The following is a 23766-nucleotide window of genomic DNA, read 5'->3' as shown; positions in this document are numbered from 1 at the left end:
ACAGGACTACATCCAGCATCTCTACGATCGTCTCCATGGGAGAATAGCAGCCTGCATTGCTGCGAAAGGTGGATATACACTGTACTAGTGCCGACATTGTGCATGCTCTGTTGCCTGTGTCTATGTGCCTGTGGTTCTGTCAGTGTGATCATGTGATGTATCTGACCCCAGGAATGTGTCAATTAAGTTTACCCTTCCTGGGACAATGAATTCACGGTGTTCTTATTTCAATTTCCAGGAGTGTAGATGACCCAGTAACGGTGATTACTATGTTTTTGCTTGTGGCTGATGGATGTTCCTGAGTCGTAGGTGGAATGTGTGGCACATATGGCCTCCTGGTTCGTTGTACTGAACTGTCACGGACCATGGTGCTGGCCTGTTATTTTCGGACGCTTCTGCGTTGTTGGTAGTACTGTTTGTCTGTCACGAAGTGTCGTGTTGTGGTTAGTTCCACGTACCAAGTTGTGTCACTTTACTTTCCGCATTTACGGTTGTGTTATTGCTTCGGATGATTATGCGTATGCCACTCGCTACTTTCCGGACATTCAGATGTTTTGTTAATCTGTATTTAAACACGTACATATATGTGTCCAATCACTTGCCATTCCCAGCGTTAATTTGTATTTACTTTTTAGAGTTTTCTAAAGTTTTTATGTTTTTAGGGTCTGCGGTGCTTGTCTAAAAGATGTTTATTTTGCTGGTTGACATATGTACAGTTGTTGTGGTTATTTCCACGTGGCTACTGAGGCCATTTGCGGTTTATGGTTACTGGGTGTGCTACTTACAAGTTTCCTAATGTGTGGTATTGGAATAGTTTTTTGAACTGTTTGGTCTGGATATTTAACGACTGCTTCCTGCTTTTAAGGTGTGTGAATGTGTCGTTTGCTTGCCCTTTTCCTTCTTTATGTGTGTTTGTGCACTATTCAGTTGTGACCTTTTTGTAGTAGATGTCATGCTATGTAATGAACGACTTCAACCGCCACATTATTTTTGTTTCAAATGTGTAATTGAGTCTGGTTCATTAGTAACTTGGAGAAGTTTCAGTGTTGATTTTCTCTCTACAAAGTGGCTTTTGGGCGCATAGTTTCGTTTTACACTGGTGTCCCGCTATCACAGTGTAGGTTAGATGTGTTGAGTTGTAATACATGAATTATGCATTTTGTCTAATATTATTTCACTAAGATTGCCGTTGGGTATGGGACGAAATGCACAACATTTCTTAGGTTAGCGAGGACATATAAGGATGCACTCAGCGTTTGTCACGTTTGTTTAAGTTATTGCCGGTGTTCACATTCTTACGAAATGTTTGGAGTTCATTGTCTTGCTCTTGTATGTTAATACATGTGTGTTCTTGTTTTTATACTGTTGGATTTCATATGGAAGTTTTTACGTTCATGGTCCAGTATGTGCATGTTACACACATGTGGCTACTGGATTTACTGAATGACTAACAGGTTACTTTATACGAGGTGCATTCAAGTTCTAAGGCCTCCGATTTTTTTTTCTCCGGACTGGAAAGAGATAGAAACATGCGCATTGTTTAAAATCAGACCGCGTTCACTGTCAATACGTCCCAGAGATAGCAGCACCGTACGGCAGATGGAATTTTACCGCCAGCGGCGAGAATGAGAACTGTTTTAAATACTTAAAATGGCGACGTTTTCCTTACTTGAACAGCGTGCAATCATTCGTTTTCTGAATTTGCGTGGTGTGAAACCAATTGAAATTCATCGACAGTTGAAGGAGACATGTGGTGATGGAGTTATGGATGTGTTGAAAGTGCGTTCGTGCGTGCGACAGTTTAATGAAGGCAGAACATCATGTGACAACAAACCGAAACAACCTTGGGCTCGCACAAGCCGGTCTGACAACATGATCGAGAAAGTGGAGAGAATTGTTTTGGAGGGTCGCCGAATGACTGTTGAACAGATCGCCTCCAGAGTTGGCATTTCTGTGGGTTCTGTGCACACATTTCTGCATGACGACCTGAAAATGCGAAAAGTGTCATCCAGGTTGGTGCCACGAATGCTGACGGATGACCACATGGCTGCCCGTGTGGCATGTTGCCAAGCAATGTTGACGCGCAACGACAGCATGAATGGGACTTTCTTTTCGTCGGTTGTGACAATGGATGAGACGTGGATGCCATTTTTCAATCTAGAAACAAAGCGCCTGTCAGCTCAATGGAAGCACACAGATTCACCGCCACCAAAAAAATTTCGGGTAGCCGCCAGTGCTGAAAAAATGATGGTGTCCATGTTCTGGGACAGCGAGGGCGTAATCCTTACCCATTGCGTTCCAAAGGGCACTACGGTAACAGGTGCATCCTACGAAAACGTTTTGAAGAACAAATTCCTTCCTGCACTGCAACAAAAACGTCCGGGAAGGGCTGCGCGTGTGCTGTTTCACCAAGACAACGCACCCGCACATCGAGCTAACGCTACACAACAGTTTCTTCGTGATAAGAACTTTGAAGTGGTTCCTCATGCTCCCTACTCACCTGACCTGGCTCCTAGTGACTTTTGGCTTTTTCCAACAATGAAAGACACTCTCCGTTGACGCACATTCACCAGCCGTGCTGCTATTGCCTCAGCGATTTTCCAGTCAAAACAGACTCCTAAAGAAGCCTTCGCTGCTGCCATGGAATCATGGCGTCAGCGTTGTGAAAAATGTGTACATCTGCAGGGCGATTACGTCGAGAAGTAACGCCAGTTTCATCGATTTCGGGTGAGTAGTTACATAGAAAAAAAATCGGAGGCCTTAGAACTTGAATGCACCTCGTAAGGTATTGTTACTTATAAATAGGGGGGTTTGCTGCGCGAGATGTTATTTGGCAATTGTTCGTCGATTTGTATCACTTATTTACTTTTAACCATGTGGGTACTTGTTGACAGTGGATGTTACTAATGTTGGCAACATTGTTTTATGTCCAGTAAATTTCCTGCAATTAGAAGAAACATAAGTGACTTGTCACAATTAATAAAATATTCTGGTCAATTATGCCGTGGTCTAAGGGATTTCATTTCAGAACTCGACGTTTCGTCCCCATCTCCGGCGGACATTTTCAAGGGGGATCGTAGCTTTGTTGAACGTCCAGTTTACATCCTGGTTCGCTACTGAGTCATTCAATAAAGCTACGATCCCCCTTGAAAATATCCTCCGCAGATGGGGACGAAACGTCGGGTTTTGAAGTGAAATCCCTTATACCACGGCATAATAGCCCGGAATATTTTATTAATTGTGACAATTATGGCTGTGAAAGTTTACATTTTACAATTGGTGACTTGTTTCGTCGTTACTTTGGAGATATTGTATTTAGGCTCTTTTACTTACCCAAGTTACATACACGTTTGCTATGCTAGCGTCGTGGATCTCGGGGATATGACTGGGTTGCTGAATAGTTATATCAATGAAGCACGTGTCTATTCCTATACGAGGCTTCATACAATGTTTTACATCGGATACGTATTAGAGATCATTAGAGTATATGTTATCATTTCGGTGGGTTTGCATTTCCATTGCCGTTTGTTCATTAGGTTTTTGTTGCATTTGTTTACTCCAGCCATTTAGTATTATGTTATTAGTTTGTTTCGTTTTTTATTATTGATGTATCCCATATTTGTAGATGGCCCAGTTAGGGATACATGTGACTTCGATTGCTTTGTTGGTGTAATTCGTTGTACATTTCGGGTTCCCCTCGGTTACATTACGTCAGTGGAGTATGTGATTACTGGATTAAGGAAAAAAGAAATTAAGCAATTTAAGTTAGATCCAGAATTTAGTTTTGTATGGATAACGATAGTACATTTTTATTATGTGATTCTATTATGTAATTTATCCCCTTTTTAGCCATAAATTTTTATTTTTGTTGTCTGTACTCTGATACTCCTCAATCATGCTATGTATGTTTGCTTCTACAGGGCCCTGAAGATGGCGCTTTTCGGTTTCGAAACTGGAAACATGTTCTGAATAAATGACGTTGAATTACAACAGAGTTATCGGTTTTGATTATCATCATTGAAGTATCTCATATCCGGCTGCTGTTCCACAGTCCTCAATGGATTGCTAGAAACTTTCCTGCGAATGAAAATAACTGAGGCAGCATACACAGACCAAAATTTACCTAGTATGTTAGTTATTTTCAGGTTTCATGGATCATTTGCAGGATAAATCGTAATGATGTGGAACGCGTTCGTTTACATTCACGTCACAAATTAATTTGTAAATATGCCTACATGGTGAACATTTATAAATTCTTTTTTTTTGTTTTTTAATATCATTATGATTATTAAATATACAGACGCGAGTTAGAAGCTACTACCCACCATCCGTTATACATTAAAATAATAGAGTCTTCTACAGTGTAGTAGTTGTCAAAGAGAAACTTTTCAGTTTGTTTCCAAATTTTACTTTGCTCTCTATCAGATATTTTATGTCACTGGGTGAGTTATCAAAAATTTTAGTTGCAACATTGTGCACCCCTTTTTGTGATACAGAACAAGGTTAATGTGGAGTAATGAACGTGATTTTTCCTTCTGTTTTTGTGGTTGTATTCATCAGCGTTCCTTTTGAACTGCAGTGGCTTGTTTACAACAAACTTCAGGAGGAAATAAATATACTTGAAGGAGTAGTCAATCTGCCCAACTCCTTAAACAGGTGTCTACAAGATGACAGTGGCTGTGTACCAAAAATTATTCTTAGAGCGCGTTTTTCGGCAATGGAGACTTCCCTTCTTAAAGATGAGTTACCCCAGAACATTATTCCATACGACATTGTTGAATAATAACGTCATCTTCATTATTTGTCTCTCCCCAAGATTAGCAATGATTCTACTTGCAAATGTGACAAAAATAAGTTGTTTTAGGCGTTCCAAAATGTGCTTTCTCCAGTTCAAACTCTCATCAGTGTGGACACCAAATAATTTTTAAGTTTCCACTCTATTTGTTATTTCCTCGCCATGTGTTACACTTATCATTGGTATTGCATCCCTACATGCGCAGAACAGGATATGTTGGGTCTTTTTAAAGCTGATAGTGGGACCATTCGCAGAAAACCAGTCAATGATACTTTTAAGAATCATGATTGCTATTTCTTCTGTTACTTGGATTTATTACAACACTAGTGTCATCTACAAAAAGAGCTAATTCTGACTGTAGTGTAATAGACAGAAGGTCGATTACATGTATGAGGAGCAATAGTGAGCCTAAGATCATGTATTGGGGAACCCAATATGTGATTTCTCCCCAGTCAGAACAATACCCCAGATTACATTGGTTAATTTACTAAGTGTAACTTTCTGCACTCTTTTAGTTAGACATGACATTATCAGTTGCTTGCCTCTACCATCAATCCCACAAAACTTCAGTTTATCTAAGAGAATATTACATTAAATTAACACTTGTTCCATAGATCATGAACATGACAGTTCGTAATGATGTGGAATGTGTCAGCTGAACATAATTTTTCTTTACACAATTTTTTTTCCTACTTCATATTTAAAAATTTATCACGAAGATTTGTCATTCAGAAATTTGGGAGGACTACAGTTCAAACCCGTGTCCAGCCATCCTGATTTAGGTTTTCCATGATTTTACTAAATCGCTTCAGGCAAATGCCAGGATGGTTCCTTTCAAAGGGCATGGCTGACTTTCTTCCCCATCCTTCTCTAATCCGATGGGACTTATGATTCGCTGTTTTGACCCTTCTCCCAAATCAACCAACCATTCAGTAATTCTTTTACTTTGTTTATAAATGCTGGTTATTGTGATTCATACAGTCAAATGCCTTAGATAGGTCAGATAAAATACCAGTTGGCGCTATTTTGTTACCTAATGCTTGTAAAATTTGTTCAGTGAACACTGCAACGGCATTCTCAGTAATGTTTCTGATATCCAAACTGATTTTCTGACGATATTATTTTGCTCAGGTGAGATTCTATTCTAGAACACATCACCTCCTCAAATGTTTTGGAAAAAAATATCTGTAGCGAAACATCAATCCTGCCACATTTCTTAAAGAGGGGTTTAGGAAAGGTCATTACATATTTCAAGCAGACAGGGCCGATTACGTGGAAATAAATCTTTAGTACTCGATTGGAAACAATATCAAATCCAGATGAACTTTTATTTTTGACAGAGTACATAATTTTCATAATTTCAGAAGGAGAAGTTGGTGATACGCTCATATGACTGATCTTTATGAGAGTTGCCTTTTCAAAAAAATGCTGTGATTTTCCTCTTGAACTGTTTGTCCCTACATTTTCTACTAAATTTGAGAAATGATTATTGAATATATTTGCTACCTGTGACTCAGCATTCAGTTCACTAGTGATGTTATCCTGTTTTGTGGCTGGTTATCCTGTCTCTCGTTTCAAAACATTCCACACAGTCTTAAGTCTGTGGTCAGAAGTATTGATTTCTGACACTGTGCAAGTGTTACTTGATTTTGTAATAAATTACCTTAGAAATTTTGAGAATTTGTTGTAGTGTTTAACTTCTGCAGGATCTCTACTCGTTCTTGGCAGCAGATATACTTTAACGCCTCTAGTGATCCATGTTTTTTTTTTCATGTCCTTTCCACTTAATTCATGTGGAAAGCTATTTTCAAATAATGATATGAATTTATCATGGAATATATTACATATTATGTTAGCATTTGATTCATTATAAATTTCATTCCAGGTCATCTCTTGTAAACTATTCTTAAAAACATTTGTCCTGGAGTCATTAATTATTCCAACTCATTTACACTGAGGAATATGAATACTGTAAGGCACTATCTTCTTTATCCTAACTGCGCTTCATGATCAGAGAGAGCATTTGTTGCTGGGTAAAAAGTTGTTTTCCTACTTTATCTTCAACAAAGAAAACATTTCAGTTAGGTTCCTACTATTTTTATTCACCTATGTTGGAAAGCTAATTACTGAAGTCAAATGGCAGTATTCAAACAAGATTTCCCAATTATTTTTCCGATCAGAATCCTTTAGAAAATCTATATTGAATTCAACACACAATATTAACTGCTTGCTGCCATCTAACCTATCCAGGTTGTTCCCTGCTCCACCTATTATAGTAACCAGACCTTCTTTGTCAAAATTTTTGCACAAATTCGCTGTGTCCTCTGTCAACTGTCTAACTTGGCTTCGCAATACTTGTGACCTGGTAATTGTTCCTAATCTTTCCTTTACAATATGACCTACAGCCCTCCTATGGCTGCAACCTATCAGCAAGACTCTTTCCTTCCCACCCTCTTTTGGTACCGATCTACAGTTAGTTTCTTTGATAGATGTCTGCTGCTCCCCACTATGACCTACAGTTGGATGAGGCTCTTCCCGTCCTAATTTAGGTTACAAGTAAAATTTATTCGATACTGTAAGCTCAAATGTAGATGAAGGAGTTAAAGAGCTCCCCTTACCCAATTGCTTGTTACCTATATCAAGTTCCTACAGTCTTTTTCCCCTTCGACCTATTTAGCTCAGATTTCACCTTTTCTAATTCTGTCTGAAGGTCACAAATCGTTGCCTCCTGTTTAGCGAGTCTTTCGTCTTTTTTGCAGTTTCATTGGAGAGCCTTGTTGAGTTCCCCATTCAGTTCCCCACTACTGTCACGCAAGTGAAACTTCAACCGATTATTTACACATCTGTCTGACTATCCTAAAGCAACATCCACACTTATCACGCATTGAAACACAAATTACAGTTTAAAAATAGAATTAAATCACTTAATAAACTTCACTCCACACCAGTTTTAGTTATTTACGAGTCGCAAAAATCTGGCCTAAGGTTAGTGCTTCACATGTATGGTATAACATGGAAAGTTAATTATTTCCTGTCAACAAGAACGAAGCACTCACTCAATTATAAAATCCCTTAAGTAACTTATTCACAACAGGCTGTAATTTTAATGTAACTTTTATGTAAGCAAACAGTGTTGAAACAAACTAGTAGTGCAAAAGTTTTCAAGTCAAACAACCTAAGATTTACGCTACTTCCAGATATATGAACATAATACTGAATGGACACAAACTAGTTAAACTGCTGGAAAGAAAACCAGAAGAATTAAATGGGATCCTCCAAGTACTGCACGAAAACGTAAACAAAAATATGACTACAATCAGACTTTTCGATCTTTTCACGTTTACTGAAATAATACGTAAAGAAATGAGAAACTTTTAATAGAAAGCTTAAAAACAGACTAATACACGTATTTAATATGTAAACATATGGAAATGAACGTGTGGCATTGTTGGCCGGGAGGCCCCATCCGGGGAAGTTCGGCCGCCGAGTGCAAGTCTTATTTCAGTCGACGCCACATTGGCCGACTTGCGCGCCGGTGATGAGGATGAAATGATGATGAGGACAACACAACATCCATTCCACGAGCGGAGAAAATCTCCAACCCGGCCGGGAATCGAATCCGGGCCCGCTGCAATGGAGGCAAGCACGTAACCACTCAGCTAAGCAGGCGGACATGTAATTTGTACTAAACTCACTTACAATCTAAATAACTTTAATGAGAGCATAAAACCCCACAGCACTTGCCTGACTGCAGGCCTGCAATAATGATATTCCATGTCGTGAGCCTCAACAAGTTCTTTCCCTGGATGAAATAATGTGTGTATATATATATATATATATATATATATTATAAGTAATCTGCCACATTAATAGACTCACATGTCTGTCGGGATGGTATTTTTCAATATGCCGCGCGGCCCCTCCCGCCGGAGGCTCGAGTCCTCCCTCTATCATGGGGCCGGCCTGTGTGGCCGAGCGGTTCTAGGCGCTTCAGTCTGGAATCGCGCGACCGCTACGGTCGCAGGTTCGAATCCTGCCTCGGGCATGGATGTTTGTGATGTCCTTAGGTTAGTTAGGTTTAAGTGGTTCTAAGTTCTAGGGGACTGATGACCTCAGATGTTAAGTCCCATAGTGCTCAGAGCCATTTGAACCATTTTCTATCACGGGTGAGTGTGTTGTTCTTAGCGTAAGTTAGTTTAAGTAGTGTGTAAGTCTAGAGACCGATGACCTCAGCAGTTTGGTCCCTTGGGAATCCACACGCATTTGAACATTTGCAATACGCTATGGTACAAATTTGTCTGGAGTGTGGCACTACATGGGGCAGAAACATGGACACTGAGACGAGAGGATGAAAAAAGGTTAGAGGCATTTGAGATGTGGATGTGGAGGAGAATGGAGAGAATAAGCTGGATGGAAAGAGTGAGTAATGAAAGAGTATTGGAAAAGATTGGTGAGAGAAGATGTCTGCTGAAGGTTATAAGAGAAAGGAAAAAGAACTGGTTGGGACATTTATTGAGAAGGGAGTGCTTGCTAGTAGATGCTTTGGAAGGATTGGTTTGTGGGAGAAGACTGAGAGGAAGGAGATACAAGATGATAGACGACATAAAGGGAAGAGGAAATTATGCAGACCTGAAGAGGATGGCAGAAGACCGGACAGCCTGGAGAACTACCATGTGAAAACCTGCCTTCAGGCAGAACACTGATGATGATGATGATGATGCTGATGGTACAAATCAGGACTTTGTCTTTCCCCTTGTCTTCTACAGTCATCCATACATAATCTAAATACTGGATGCCGTAGACTACGAGGGTGAAGTAGGAAATGGCCATCCTTTTACATCAGTGTACATAAACTATGTTAAATAAACTATTAAATAAGTTAAGTCCAGAAAGTGAAAGTTATTAATTAAAACCATTTTAAAAAACTACATCTATAATGAAACGACAGCAACCAATTGTTATTTAAACTGTTAAAATAAATTTACAATCAAATGGACTGACCGTAGTGTAACAGTGTCACCGCCTGGGCGGTGCTGTAACGCTGCAGCACTCGCACCGGCTTCTGTGCTGTGTTTACCTTCGTAGTCCTTAGTAGCAAGCGACGAGCTCGGTGCAGCCACTTTGCCCCCACATCGATGCTGTATTCGGCCATATGCCGCTTTCCTCCAAGTCTGTCCTTGTACTTTTCACTGGCGGATCAGGTCGTCGAAAACACTGGGAAAGAAACTCCAGGGGAGACACATTTTCAGGTTCTTGCATGTTGCATGCATGAGTTTCAGGTTCTAAAGTATCCAGCGTAGGCCCCTTATCTGCTGTATGTAAAATGTTGAGTTTTCTTTCTGGGCAATCAATGCAGTGTTTCCATCCTTCCGAGTGTGCACTGTATGTTGTCTTATTACTATGATGACTTGAGTGTTATTTAACGCTAGATATACCACGCATTTTCATTAACTTGTGTGGCCAAGGTGAGTGGGGGATCGGGTACTTTACGCCCATCTGAAAAAAATTAAAAGAAAATTCGTTAATTGTTGTTTGCTAATATTAACAATGTGCTTTTTAAGGAACTACAGATGCGTAAGTAGTGCCCATAACCTTAAAAAATCTTTTAACACAGTCCTAGCAATACCAATGCCATTTCAATACTGTGTACTACCGAGGGGCTGGAGGAAGCGGTAGGGGAGGGGGGGGGGGGTATTTTATGATAACTACAAAAAATTTAATTACAAATTTCGTTGATTTTGTTGGCTTTTGCTCAAAACACAGATATTAAAGAGATACTGACGGGTAAGTAAGGCCCCAAACTTGAACATATTGAATTCATTGTGAAAAAAGATACATCTACTACTAAGACTTAAATTTTGGGTTAAGTTTAATAGAAAACTTTTAAAAAAAGACTTCATTAAAAACAATAAATACAATGTTAAACACTAATCTCTCCTAATCCAACTGTCAACAAACTGGTCCTGTTGCCATATCCAGTATCTCCCGACACCATGATCCCAGGAGTTGGAGAAGTATGGGTCTCTAGAATCACTGCATCCTGTGATTTTACACTAGGTCGTACAGAGGCACGTTGGCGTTGATTTGATCTCCAGAAACAGAACCGAGACTCATCGGTGAACAGCACAGAAAGCGAATGAATATCCCAGTTGACGCCGTTGCCTGTGGTACAATGTCAACAGAAAATAACGGATGGAAACTCGTTATCTCAATCCAGCTTCCAGTAATCTGTTCCCAACGGTTTGTGGTGTGGTGACACGCTGCCTGTAACCTCTGCCCAGATTTCAGCTGTTGTCATCTGTTCGTTCGTCAGAGCCAGACGAACAGTCCTAGGATCTTCTTGTGAGGAGTCCTTCAGAAAGTACCTGTACCTAATCTTCTTGGCACATTGTTGTCCTTAGTTCACTTTATCATCATTTGCTCTGCAGTTATAGCACTACAGCCAACGGTCTGTGTGATCTATCGGTATAAGCACCTCAATAATTCGACATTCCTCGAAGTCCGAAAGACGGGGACGAGCTGAACGTATAACTCGTCTGGGAATACTGTGTAGCGTTCCCCACATGAAAAGTTCCAGTAACGTTGGATACACACAACAGCCATCATATCCGTAGTCACGTGCAGGAATGGTTCTTTCCTGTTCTCTAAACACTAAAAATAAGCTCGCAAAAGGATGAAATTTTAATCAGTATATTTCACAGGCTTGTAAATACGGTAGTGTCACTTGTAGTTTTCGATCAAGATGTTCATGGTGTAAAACATTCTATTTCCGTCATTGTGCGTGAGAAATCGTGCCACTTGGCTGATGTTGCGTCTTTTGATGTCACCAAAGCTTCTGCAAAGTCTCCATTTTATTTAGCTGATCAGCAACGAAAACACTAATGTTTCCATCTAGATACTTTTGGATTAAAGGAGACCATTCACCGAAAAGAGAAGTACTGAGATGTCGATATGCGTTTGGTACATTTAAGTGAGGTGACTGTTATCACAAGCGCCCTCATTTCTTCTCGTCTGGGTGCTTCTGAAATCATGACGCTCACCCTTCCTTCTTTCCTTCCTTCGGAACTGAAAGAGTTTCTTTGCACGAATTCTGCAAAATTCCGTTGAGTAATCTAGAAAGTAACACCTATTCCCCATACCCAGACTGATATGAGGCTCTTGGCATCCTGTTTGTATTGGGCCAGAGCCAGACGAAAGACGTTATTGTGCTTTCTGAAATTGTTTATAATGAAATGCGTGAATAAATATGCTGACGACTGTAAGATCAGATATATTACTCGATTTTTTTTTTCTTTTTGCCGGCCACAGTGGCCGAGCGGTTCTACGCGCTTCAGTTTGGAACCACGCGACCGCTACGGTCGCAGGTTCGAATCCTACCTCGGGCATGGATGCGTGTGATGTCCTTAGGTTAGTTAGGTTTAAGTAGTTCTAAGTTCTAGGGGACCGATGACCTCAGATGTTAAGTCCCATAGTGCTCAGAGCCATTTGAGCCATTTTTCGATTTTTTTAATGTTCGGAAGTTGATACCTGCGAATATTTATCGTCCGCTAATGGAAGTATGTAGTGATAGAGTAATGAACGAAACATACATGAGAAAATGTTATGAACTATTCAATAATGGCGAACAAATGTACAAGATGAAACTCGATACGGTTGTCCATCGCCCATGACAGATTACTTTAAGATGAACAAATCGTGCAATTTACATTTTTTATGAAGGTGCAGTGCTCTCACTATTTTGTTGCGTGCAGTTGCAAGGTGGACAGTCTATGCTTGATTCTGAGTGTTTCCTGTGATAAAACGGTCTTCTTATTTTTTCTCCATTTCGTGCTAAGTCTGTTTATGATAATAATCGTTTATAACCAGAAAATGTTAAGGACTGAAATGGCAAGAAAGTTGAAACGTAATGAGAGATTGGAGCGGCTCCATCCGATATTGATACACCAAATGAGGCATGTAGTTATTATGAAACGTATCAGGTTCTTGAAGAATTGCGGCTGATCCCGGCGGAGGTTCGAATCCTCCCTCGGGCATGGATGTGTGTGTTCCTCCTTAGGCTAATTTAGGTTAAGTAGTGTGTAAGATTAGGGACTGATGACTTTAAAAAAGTTAAGTCCCATAAGATTTCACACACATTTGAACATTTTTTTCTGGAAGATTCACACTCAACAATTCACAGACCAAACAAACGGAAAATCACACCATACCAACAAAATACTTCCACTTATTTCCTAGAAGCGGAAAGAATTCAATTTGAAGAGAGCAGTGATAGCATGAAACATCCTACTCTTTTACGGACAAAAGAATGAAGAAGGAATTTTCACTCTCAGATGATACTGAACGCAAAATCTTGGAGCTCATAGCTAGGTTTTATTGCTACTGGTGGGAGATGTGAAAACTGTGCTATTTATAATATAGAATCAACACCTCATTCAAAGTGTTCCCAATGTAAGGTGTTTGTGGCAACGAGAGAAAGAACTGTTTTTATCATCACCATTTCACATGAAGTTATGTTTTTCGATGACAGTACCATTGTGACCCGACGGTACTCTCAAGTCCCTCTTCGAAAAGAAAATGAAATAAAGATAAAAATATGTTTTTTTCCGTATTTTCTTTGCAGTAAAACAATTTCCAGTTGATCATGACGATATAACAAAATTGTGAAGCGTCAAAGTCAAAGAATAAAAATTCGAATCGGAAAGGGTTAAGACCCAGGTGGAGAGGGGGAGGGGGGAGGCAGGTTTAAGGCCCTGATATGGGGGCAGGGGAGGGAGGGCTGACAGTGGGCTGTGTTCACACACAGCGATTTATCGGACCATAGGAGTGCCGACAGGAATGTGGCACCGGGTGCGACAAACGTAGGCTGCCGCGGGTAGGAAGAAGCGAGAGGTGCGGCTGTCGTGACGTTTTCCGTGTTCTCTCCCATCACTCTCTGGAATTCTTTTGAGCTATCATCGCTACACATACCCCGTCCAACACAGGAAAGTAGGGCCAATCGGCTTAGTCGAGAGATCTGGCCATTTCCACCAGGCTATACCAGGTCCCTAATTATTATGAAGGTCGACTAGCTTACACACGGCATTATGTAGGGACTCGACATGCCTTACTGGATATCACGCCCGACAAAATGTGCCGTTTTTAGAGGTAGCCACCGACTATGACATGGGAATTCTAAAACTTGTGGATAGATATCACACCTGTTTAAATAACGAAGATGACTGCGTAGAGAAAAAAGTGAGTTCCGGTATTCTATGTGACATGTGTTTCGTCAATAAAACATACTTCTCGAATTTATGGGGAATAGTCACAAAGTTATGATTCGCCTCGAAAAAATAACGTCGTCTAATTAACTCTTTATTTCTTCGTAGGTACACGTCTGCAGCCGTGGAAAACGTAGAGATCCCCATTCCACAGTGTCGTAACACGCCGCAAGAGCAGCAAAAATAAAACGACACAGCCCACCGTTTAGGTGCAGTATCATGCGCTAATTCGTTTTCGACAACAGTGGGAATGGTGCAGCTGTTTCAAATAAGTCAAAATGACTTCTTTAGCCATCTGGGTTGACGTGACACAGCTGTAACATTTCTGCTGCAGCCAAAAACGAATTAGCGCACGATACTCTTATCAGTGGACCCGCCTGGATAGATGCGCGTCTTACGACGCCGGTTCCAAAATCGGGGCGCGCAGTGCCCCAGATCGAATCCGCATCGCGGATTAACGATGAGGGCCTGTGTGCCGACCAGCGTGGGTGTGAAATTTTAGACGGTGACTCCGTGAATACCGGGCTGTTACCAACGTCCCGCCTCTGTTGCAAGATTCGCAAACATTTCGAAAACATTCTCACACCTTCTCATGGAATAACGCTAGACGCAGGTGGGTGGGTACACAAATTCCGTCCCAGGGGAGGGGGCGGAATACAGCAAACACTACCAAATCCAGAGTAACGTGCCGAACCCATGAAGATACGGGATAAGGTCAGGAAAAAGAAGAAAACTCTATTTCATGAAAAGTATGCGCCACTTTGTTTCGAATCGTTACCGGCTTGCTACGGTACTGTGACTCGGGGGTCATTACATTTACCAGGAATGGAGACAAACAAACGAAATATAGATTACTTTATGCGCCCCTCGGTGTTACCCGCGGTTAAATGGTTATTTTTTTAAAAAAAAGGTAAGTATTTATTCCAATCTTCTATTAGTCCATCTCCTCCACTCCCTCTCTCTGTCCACATCCTCCATCCCCCACCCTCTGTCGATCTACTCCTCTCCCTCTCTCTGTCCAACTCTTGCTCCCCCTCTCTCTGCCCATCTCCTCTTCCTGCCTCTCGTTGTTTATCTCCCCCAATTTCTCAGTCACTCATTCCTTTCTCTTTCCACCTCCTCCTCCTCCCCTCTCCCTGTCCACTTCCAACTCTTCCCTTTCTCTGTCCAGTTCCTCCTTCTCTCCGTCCATCTCGTCCTCCCCCTCTAGACTATGTAATCGAAGGTATCCGGACACCTGGCTGAAAATGTCTTACAAGTTCGTGGCGCCCTCCATCGGTAATACCCGAATTCAATATGGTGTTGGCCAACCCTTAGCCTAGATGACAGCTTCCAATCTCGCAGACATACGTTCAGTCAGGTGGTGGAAGGTTTCTTGGGGAATGGCAGCCCATTCTTCACGGAGTGCTGCACTGAGGAGAGGTATCGATGTCGATCGGTGAGGCCTGACACGAATTCGGCATCCTAAAACATCCCAAAGGTGGTCTATAGGATTAACGTCTGGTCTCTGTACAGGCCAGTCCATAGCAGGGGTGTTATTATCGTGCATCCACTTCGCCGCAGGCCGTGCATTATGAACAGGTGCTCCATCGTGTTGAAAGATGCAATCGCCATCCCCGAATTGCTCTTCAACAGTGGAAAGCAAGAAGGTTCTTAAAATATCAATGTAGGCCTGTGCTGTGATAGCGCCTCGCAAAACAACAAGGGTGTGCAAGCCTCCTCCATGAAAAACACGACCACACTATAACACCACCGCCTCCGAATTTTACTGTTGGCCCTACACAAGCTGGCAGATGACGTTCACCGGGCATTCGCCATACCCACATCCTGCCATCGTATCGCCACACTGTGTACCGTGATTCGTCACTCCACAAAACATTTTTCCACTGTTCAATCCAATGTTTACGCTCCTTACACCAAGCGAGGCGTCTTTGGTATTTACCGGCGTGATGTGTGGCTTATGAGCAGTCGCTCGACCATGAAATCCAAGTTTTCTCACCTCCCCCCTAACTGTCATAGTACTTGCAGTGGATCCTGATGGAGTTTGGAATTTCTGTGTGATGATCTGGATAGATGTCTCCCTATTACACATTACGACTCTCTTCAACTGTCGGCAGTCTCCGTCAATCAACAGACGAGGCCAGCCTGTAGGCTTTTGTGCTGTACGTCTCTCTTAACGCTTGCACTTCACTACCACATCGGAAACAGTGGACCTATGGATGTTTAGGAGTGTGGAAATCTGGCTTACAAACGTATGACACAAGTAACATCCAATCACCTGACCACGTTCGTAGTCCGTGAGTTCTGCAGAGCGCCCCATTCTGCTCTCTCACGATGTCTAATGACTATTGACGTCGCTGATATGGAGTACCTGGCAGTAGCTGGCAGCACAATGCACCTAATATGAAAAAGTTTGATTTTGGGAGCGTCCGGATACTTTTGATCACATAGTGTATCTGTCCATCTGCTCCTCCCCCCTAGGTGTCCATCTCCTCATTCTCCCTCTCTGTCTGCTCAACTCCTCCTCTCCCTTCTCTCTCCACGTTATCAACCTCATTTCAATTGGAGTATTGTGGTTCTTACCGCCCCTCTCGCTCCAGTATCTCTTCCCAAATCGTAACTAATATGTTTACCAAATTTGGTTAAAATCGATCGAGGAGCTTAGGACGAGCTTTTTACCCGTGTCTCATGTCAAACATATTTCACACTTATTTGTACAAAATTTATCTGTGCCTGTACGGAACTTCACCCTGCAGTTTCATTTTCACACAGTTCAACGTTTGTGACATTGTACCTCCTGAACTTCTGTGTCGCACAGTGATATAATTTTGACGGGACATTCAGCGACACATGTGGAAACCCTGGATACATTATGCGGCAGTTTTCACGGATCTCAGTGTTTGTGACGTCATATCTGCTGAACTACGTGTCGTACAATTATATAACTTTGATGGTACACTCACTGGTTTATGTGAACTCTGTCTGCAAACTGTGTCGCTAGTACAGTTAGTAATAAATTAAACATCATGCTTCATGCGGCAGTTTTAGTGATGAACAGCGAAAAAGTAATAAGCGATGAACTTTTTTCCTTTCTTAATTTAGTTAGGATTGCCAGCGAGGAAATGTTCCGTAAAGGTTTGATGTTGTGTGTAAAGTTTGTTGCAAGTCACTAAGTGCTCTCATTCTCAAATACTGGTTGAATAAAGCATGGGTATTCGCGCGTGTGGGCTCCTCTTCTTTTCCACCTCACACTGTCCCCTTTGATAGGTAGGTAAATATAATTCAAGGTACAAGCTACTTCCAACGTAAATTTCATCCAGATAAGTGTACGCCTTTCAGCATCAAGAAGTAACAAACACACTAACTCACGCAGACACACACTCACCATAAACACACTTTTGCATTTATAATATATGAGGGGCAGCCAAAAGAAAGCCGAATACAAGCAGCAACAGGATCATGGAATGATTCCATTCAAACTAGTCACTATACGTGTTAAGACATTTATCGCACTGGTATTCGAAACGCTCAATTTCTGTGTCATAGAACACAGTCAGCAGCTGATGTATGCACAACCGCATGCAATGTTGCACTTCCTCGTCCGACTGGAACCGACGCCAAAGCATGTCTTTCTTCACGTCGTCAAAGATGTGAAAATGACATGTCGAAAGATCCGGCTGTATGGAGGATGTTGCAATATTTCCCAACCAAATCACTGAAGCGTAGCCTTCGTCCGATTGGCAGCGTGGGAGTGAATGCTATCGTCAAACAGAATGATTCCTTTCAATAGCATTCTGAGAAAACAGAAAAGCCAAAAATGGAAACATCCCACGTCCTTTCCGCCAAAGAAATCCAAAGTTGTTCACACAAGTTCCAGTAAGGTTATGATGACCCTCTTATTCGATTGCAGGGTCCCCTCTCCTCTTGAAGTTCCTCCAGCGTGCAACCACAATCAACCCGCAGCTGTTTGAGAACACTTTGGACAGAAAGAGCGATGCGCTGTAAGGCGAAAATGCCCAGGGATGTGTCGGATGGAATCATCATGTTGCACGATAACGCCCGTCCCCACACTGCCGATCGGACAAAAGCTACACTTCAGTGATACGGTTGGGAAACGCTGCAAAATCCTCCTTGTACACTACTGGCCATTAAAATTGCTACACCAAGAAAAAATGCAGATGATAAACGAGTATTCATTGGACAAATATATTATACTAGAACTGACATGTGATTACATTTTCACGTAATTTGTGTGCATAGATCCTGAGAAATCAGTACCCAGAACAACCACCTCTGGCCGTAATAACGGCCTTGATACGCCTGGGCATTGAATCAAATAGAGCTTGGATGGCATGTATAGGTACAGCTGCCCATGGAGCTTCAACACGATACTACAGTTCATCAAGAGTAGTCACTGACATATTGTGACAAGCCAGTTGCTCGGCCACCATTGACCAGACGTTTTCCATTGGTGAAAGATCTGGAGAATATGCTGGCCAGGGCAGCACTCGAACATTTTCTTTATGCAGAAAGGCCCGTACAGGACCTGCAACATGTGGTCGTGCATTATCCTGCTGAAATGTAGGGTTTCGCAGGGATCGAATGAAGGGTAGTGCCACGGGTCGTAACACATCTGAAAATTAACGTCCACTGTTCAAAGTGCCGTTTCTGCGAACAAGAGGTGACCGAGACGTGTAACCAATGGCACCCCATACCATCACGCCGGGTGATACGCCAGTATGGCGATGACGAAAACACGCTTCCAATGTGCGTTCACCGCGATGTCGCCAAACACGGGTGCGACCATCATGATGCTGTAAACAGAACCTGGATTCATTCGAAAAAATGACGTTTTGCCATTCGTGCACCCAGGTTCGTCGTTGAGTACACCATCGCAGGCGCTCCTGTCTGTGATGCAGCGTCAAGGGTAACAGCAGAGCTGAGAGTCCATGCTGCTGCAAACGTCGTCGAAATGTTCGTGCAGATGGTTGTTGTCTTGCAAACGTCCCCATCTGTTGACTCAGGGATCGAGACGTGGCTGCACGATCCGTTACAGCCATGCGGATAAGATGCCTGTCATCTCGATGCTAGTGATACGAGGCCGTTGGGATCCAGCACGGCGTTCCGTATTACCCTCCTGAATCCACCGAGTCCATATTCTGCTAACAGTCATTGGATCTCGACCAACGCGAGCAGCGGTGTCACGATACGATAAACCGCAATCGCGATAGACTACAATCCGACCTTTATCAAAGTCGGAAACGTTATGGTACGCATTTCTTCTCCTCAGATGAGGCATCACATCAATGTTTCACCAGGCAACGTCGGTAAACTGCTATTGGTGTACGAGAAATCGTTTGGAAACTTTCCTCATGTGAGCTCGTTGTAGGTGTCGCCACCGGCGCCAACCTTTTGAGAATGCTCTGAAAAGCTGATCATTTGCATATCAGAGCATCTTCTTCCTGTCTGTTAAATTTCGCGTCTGTAGCACGTCATCTTCGTGGTGTAGCAATTTTAATGGCCATTACTGTAGCTTGGATCTTTCGCCTTTCATATATTTGGCGACCTGGAGGAAGACATGCATGGACGTCAGTTTCAGTCGGACGCGGTAGTGGAAGAGCCGGTGCGATTGTGGCTCAGCCAGTGGCCGACCACTTTCTGCGATACAAACACCGATTGTCTCGTCTCCCGGTGAAATTAATGTGTTAACACGTGTGGTGATTACTTTTGAATCGAACCATTCAATGGCCCCGTTGTGTCAGGTATTCGGTTTCCATCTGAATGCCTCTTATGTATAAGATATAACGTTATTTCTTCGATGTGACGATTAAAACTTCACGCACGTCCTTCGTATTAAAGCAAAAGAGTTGTTCCCCTCCTGGATTATCCTTGTATAAGCATCGTACTATAGCAGGGTCGCCAGATTCCGATGCCACGGCTTGCCTCGCACCGTGTCGCTCAGGCTTTCTCCAGTCCTCGGGCTTAAGCGCGTGCGCTGTGCGTGTGCCGCAGAGCCAGGGCTCGCAGCGCGGCTCGAGCCCCGTGATCCGCACGCCGCTGGGCGGGCCGGACCGGTCGCCGTCGCCGGTGGGCGCGCGCGCCGCCTCGCCGTGCCCCTCGTGCCACGGGCCCGGGCCGTCGCCCTCGCCGTCGCCGTCGCCGTCTCCGTCGCTGCAGCAGGTGCAGCCGCAGCCGCGCGCCGGCCGCTGCCTGTCGCCGCTGCTGCTGTCGGCGGGGCCCGGCACGCCGCCGCCGTCGCGCGAGCCGCCCGCCTCGCCGCTGGGCGCGCTGCAGCCCGACCTGTACGCCCGCCGCGACGGCCCGCTCTTCCTGGACGCGCGCACCCGCGGCCGCAGCCTCGGCCGCCTCCACCTGCGCCTGCACTACGACTTCGACAAGTCCGACCTGCACATACACCTCATCGAAGGTCAGTATTCGACTGCACTCCAAGTAGTTCGTTGTACTTTTATGCTACAGCCTCGCTGCTCACACATCGCCGGCAAGCTCACTCACTTCCTACAGCCTCTTCACACGCAGCTACCTAGAATCGCTTCTCGGTGGCGTTTCCTCTGGCGATAGGATGGATAGCAATGTGCGGCTGTTTGCTGATGATGCTGTGGTGTACGGGAAGGTGTCGTCGTTGAGTGACTGTAGGAGGATACAAGATGACTTGGACAGGATTTGTGATTGGTGTAAAGAATGGCAGTTAACTCTGAATATAGATAAATGTCAATTAATGCAGATGAATAGGAAAAAGGATCCTGTAATGTTCGAATACTCCATTAGTAGTGTAGCGCTTGACACAGTCACGTCGATTAAATATTTGGGCGTAACATTGCAGAGCGGTATGAACTGGGACAAGCATGTAATGGCAGTTGTGGGGAAGGCGGATAGTCGTCTTCGGTTCATTGGTAGAATTTTGGGAAGATGTAGTTCATCTGCAAAGGAGACCGCTTATAAAACACTAATAAGACCTATTCTTGAGTACTACTCGAGCGTTTGGGATCCCTATCAGGTCGGATTGAGGGAGGACATAGAAGCAATTCAGAGGCGGGCTGCTAGATTTGTTACTGGTAGGTTTGATCATCGCGCGCGTGTTACGGAAATGCTTCAGGAACTCGGGTGTGAGTCTCTAGAGGAAAGGAGGCGTTCTTTTCGTGAATCGTTACTGAGGAAATTTAGAGAACCAGCATTTGAGGTTGACTGCAGTACAATTTTACTGCCGCCAACTTACATTTCGCGGCAAGAGCACTAAGATAAGATAAGAGAGATTAGGGCTCGTACAGAGGCATATAGGCAGTCATTTTTCCCTCGTTCTGTTTGGGAGTGGAACAGGGAGCGAAGATGCTAGTTGTGGTACGAGGTACCCTCCGCCACGCACCGTATGGTGGATTGCGGGGTATGTATGTAGATGTAGAAGGATGTCACATATCAGTGATCTCCATAGTGGTCTATACAGGATGTTCCGAAACTGTTCGTTTAAATTAATGCGGACGCTAGGGAACAGCCGCGCGGGGTAGCCGTGCGGTCTCGGGCGCCCTGTCGCGGTTCGCGCGGCTGCCCCCGTCGGAGATTCGAGTTCTCCCTCGGGCAAGGATGTGTGTGTTGTCTTTAGCGTAAGTTGGTTGAATTTAGATTAAGCAGTCTGTAAGCTTAGGGACCGATGACCTCAGCAGTTTGGTCCCATAGGACTTACCACAAATTTCTATATTTTTTTCTAATTTCTAAATGGAGAAGAAATAAAAACTTTGAGGTTCGCCGATGACATTGTAATTCTGTCAGAGACAGCAAAGGACTTCGCAGAGCAGTTGAACGGAATGGACAGTATCTTGAAAGGAAGATATAAGATGAACATCAACGAAAGCAAAACGAGGATAATCGAATGTAGTCGAATTAAGTCTGGTGATGCTGAGGGAATTAGATTAGGAAATGTGACACTTAAAGTAGTAAAGGAGTTTTGCTATTTGGGGAACAAAATAACTGATGATGCTCGAAGTAGAGAGGATATAAAATGTAGACTGGCAATGGCAAGGAAAGCGTTTCTGAAGAAGAGAAATTTATTAACATCGAGTATAGATTTAGGTGTCAGGAAGTCGTTTCTGAAAGTATTTGTATGGAGTGTAGCCATGTATACAAGTGAAACGTGGACGATAAATAGTTTGGACAAGAAGAGAATAGATGCATTCGAAATGTGGTGCTACAGAAGAATGCTGAAGATCAGATGGGTAGATCACATAACAAATGAGAAGATTACTGAATAGAATTGGGGAGAAGAGGAGTTTGTGGCACAACTTGACAAGAAGAAGGTACCGGTTGGTAGGACATGTTCTTAGGCATCAGGGGATCAGAAATTTAGCATTGGAGGGCAGCGTGGAGGGTAAAAATCGTAGAGGGAGACCAAGAGATGAATACACTAAGCAGATTCAGAAGGTTGTAGGTTGCAGTAAGTACTGGGAGATGAAGAAGCTTGCACAGGATAGAGTAGCATGGAGAGCTGCATCAAACCAGTCTCAGGACTGAAGACCACAACAACAACACTAGAGAACATCAAAACAAATATACACAAACCCCGCTGACACTTTCAATGATTTATTGCACAAGAAGTAAGCATTGTACAGATCTGCTGAATTACAGGCCTATGTCACTAACGTCGACTTGCAGTAGGGTTTTGGAACATATACTGTATTCGAACATTATGAAGTACCTCGAAGAAAACGATTCATTGACACATAGTCAGCACGGTTTCAGAAAATATCGTTCTTGTGAAACACAACTAGCTCTTTATACTCATGAAGTGATAAGTGCTATCGACAGGGGTTGTCAAATTGATTCCACATTTTTAAATTTCCAGAAGGCTTTCGACACCGTTCCTCATAAGCGTCTTCTAACCAAACTGCGTGCCCACGAAGTAACGCCTCAGTTGTGCGACTGGATTCTCGATTTCCTGTCAGAAAGGTCACAGCTCGTTGTAATAGACAGAAAGTCTTCGAGTAAAACTTAAGTAATATCCGGCGTTCCCCAAGGAAGTGTTATAGGCCCTCTATTGTTCCTGCTCTATATTAACGACATAGGAGACAATCTGAGTAGCCGTCTTAGATTGTTTGCAGATGATGCTGTCATTTACCGTCTTGTAAAGTCATCAGATGATCAAAACGATTTGCAAAATGATTTAGATATCTGTATGGTGCGATAAGTGGCAATTGACCCTGAATAAAGAAAAGTGTGAAGTTATTCACATGAGTACTAAAAGAAATCAGCTTAATTTCGATTACGCGATAAGTCACACAAATCTGAAGGCTGTAAATTCAACTAAATACTTAGGGATTACAATTACAAATAGCCTAAATTGGAGCGATCACAAAGATAATATTGTGGGTAGAGCAAACCAAAGACTGCGATTCATTGACAGAACACTTAGAAGGTGCAACAGGTCTACTGAAGAGACTGCTTACACCACGCTTTGCCGCCCTATTCTGGAGTACTTGTTGTGCGGTGTGGGATCCGCATCAGGTGGGACTGACGAATGACATCAAAAAAGTGCAAAGAAGGGCAGCTCGGTTCGTATTAACGCGAAATAGGGCAGATAGTGTCACATACATTATACCTGAATTGGAGTGACAATAATTAAAACAAAGACGTTTTTCGTTGCGACGGGATCGTCTCATGAAATTTCAATCACCAGTTTTCTCCTCCGTTTGCGAAAACATTCTG

The 23766-nt window shown here is 43.0% G+C and overlaps 1 protein-coding gene across 1 annotated transcript in view; it reads left to right on the top strand.

Moving 5' to 3' along the window:
* The window catches only part of LOC126252392 (synaptotagmin-5), a gene marked incomplete at its 5' end in the record, with an annotated part of 250182 nt that overhangs the window by 78942 nt on the left and 147474 nt on the right, over positions 1–23766 (top strand). Inside the window, one exon of the mRNA XM_049953283.1 lies at positions 20068–20482. Within this exon, the coding sequence (XP_049809240.1) occupies positions 20068–20482 (415 nt within the window). The remainder of the gene's footprint in view (positions 1–20067; positions 20483–23766) is intronic.

This window comes from Schistocerca nitens, chromosome 4 (genome assembly GCF_023898315.1).
Source record: "Schistocerca nitens isolate TAMUIC-IGC-003100 chromosome 4, iqSchNite1.1, whole genome shotgun sequence".
NCBI lineage: Eukaryota > Metazoa > Arthropoda > Insecta > Orthoptera > Acrididae > Schistocerca > Schistocerca nitens.
Note: the sequence above shows the minus strand (reverse complement) of the source record. Positions and strands in the feature narration are given on the sequence as shown.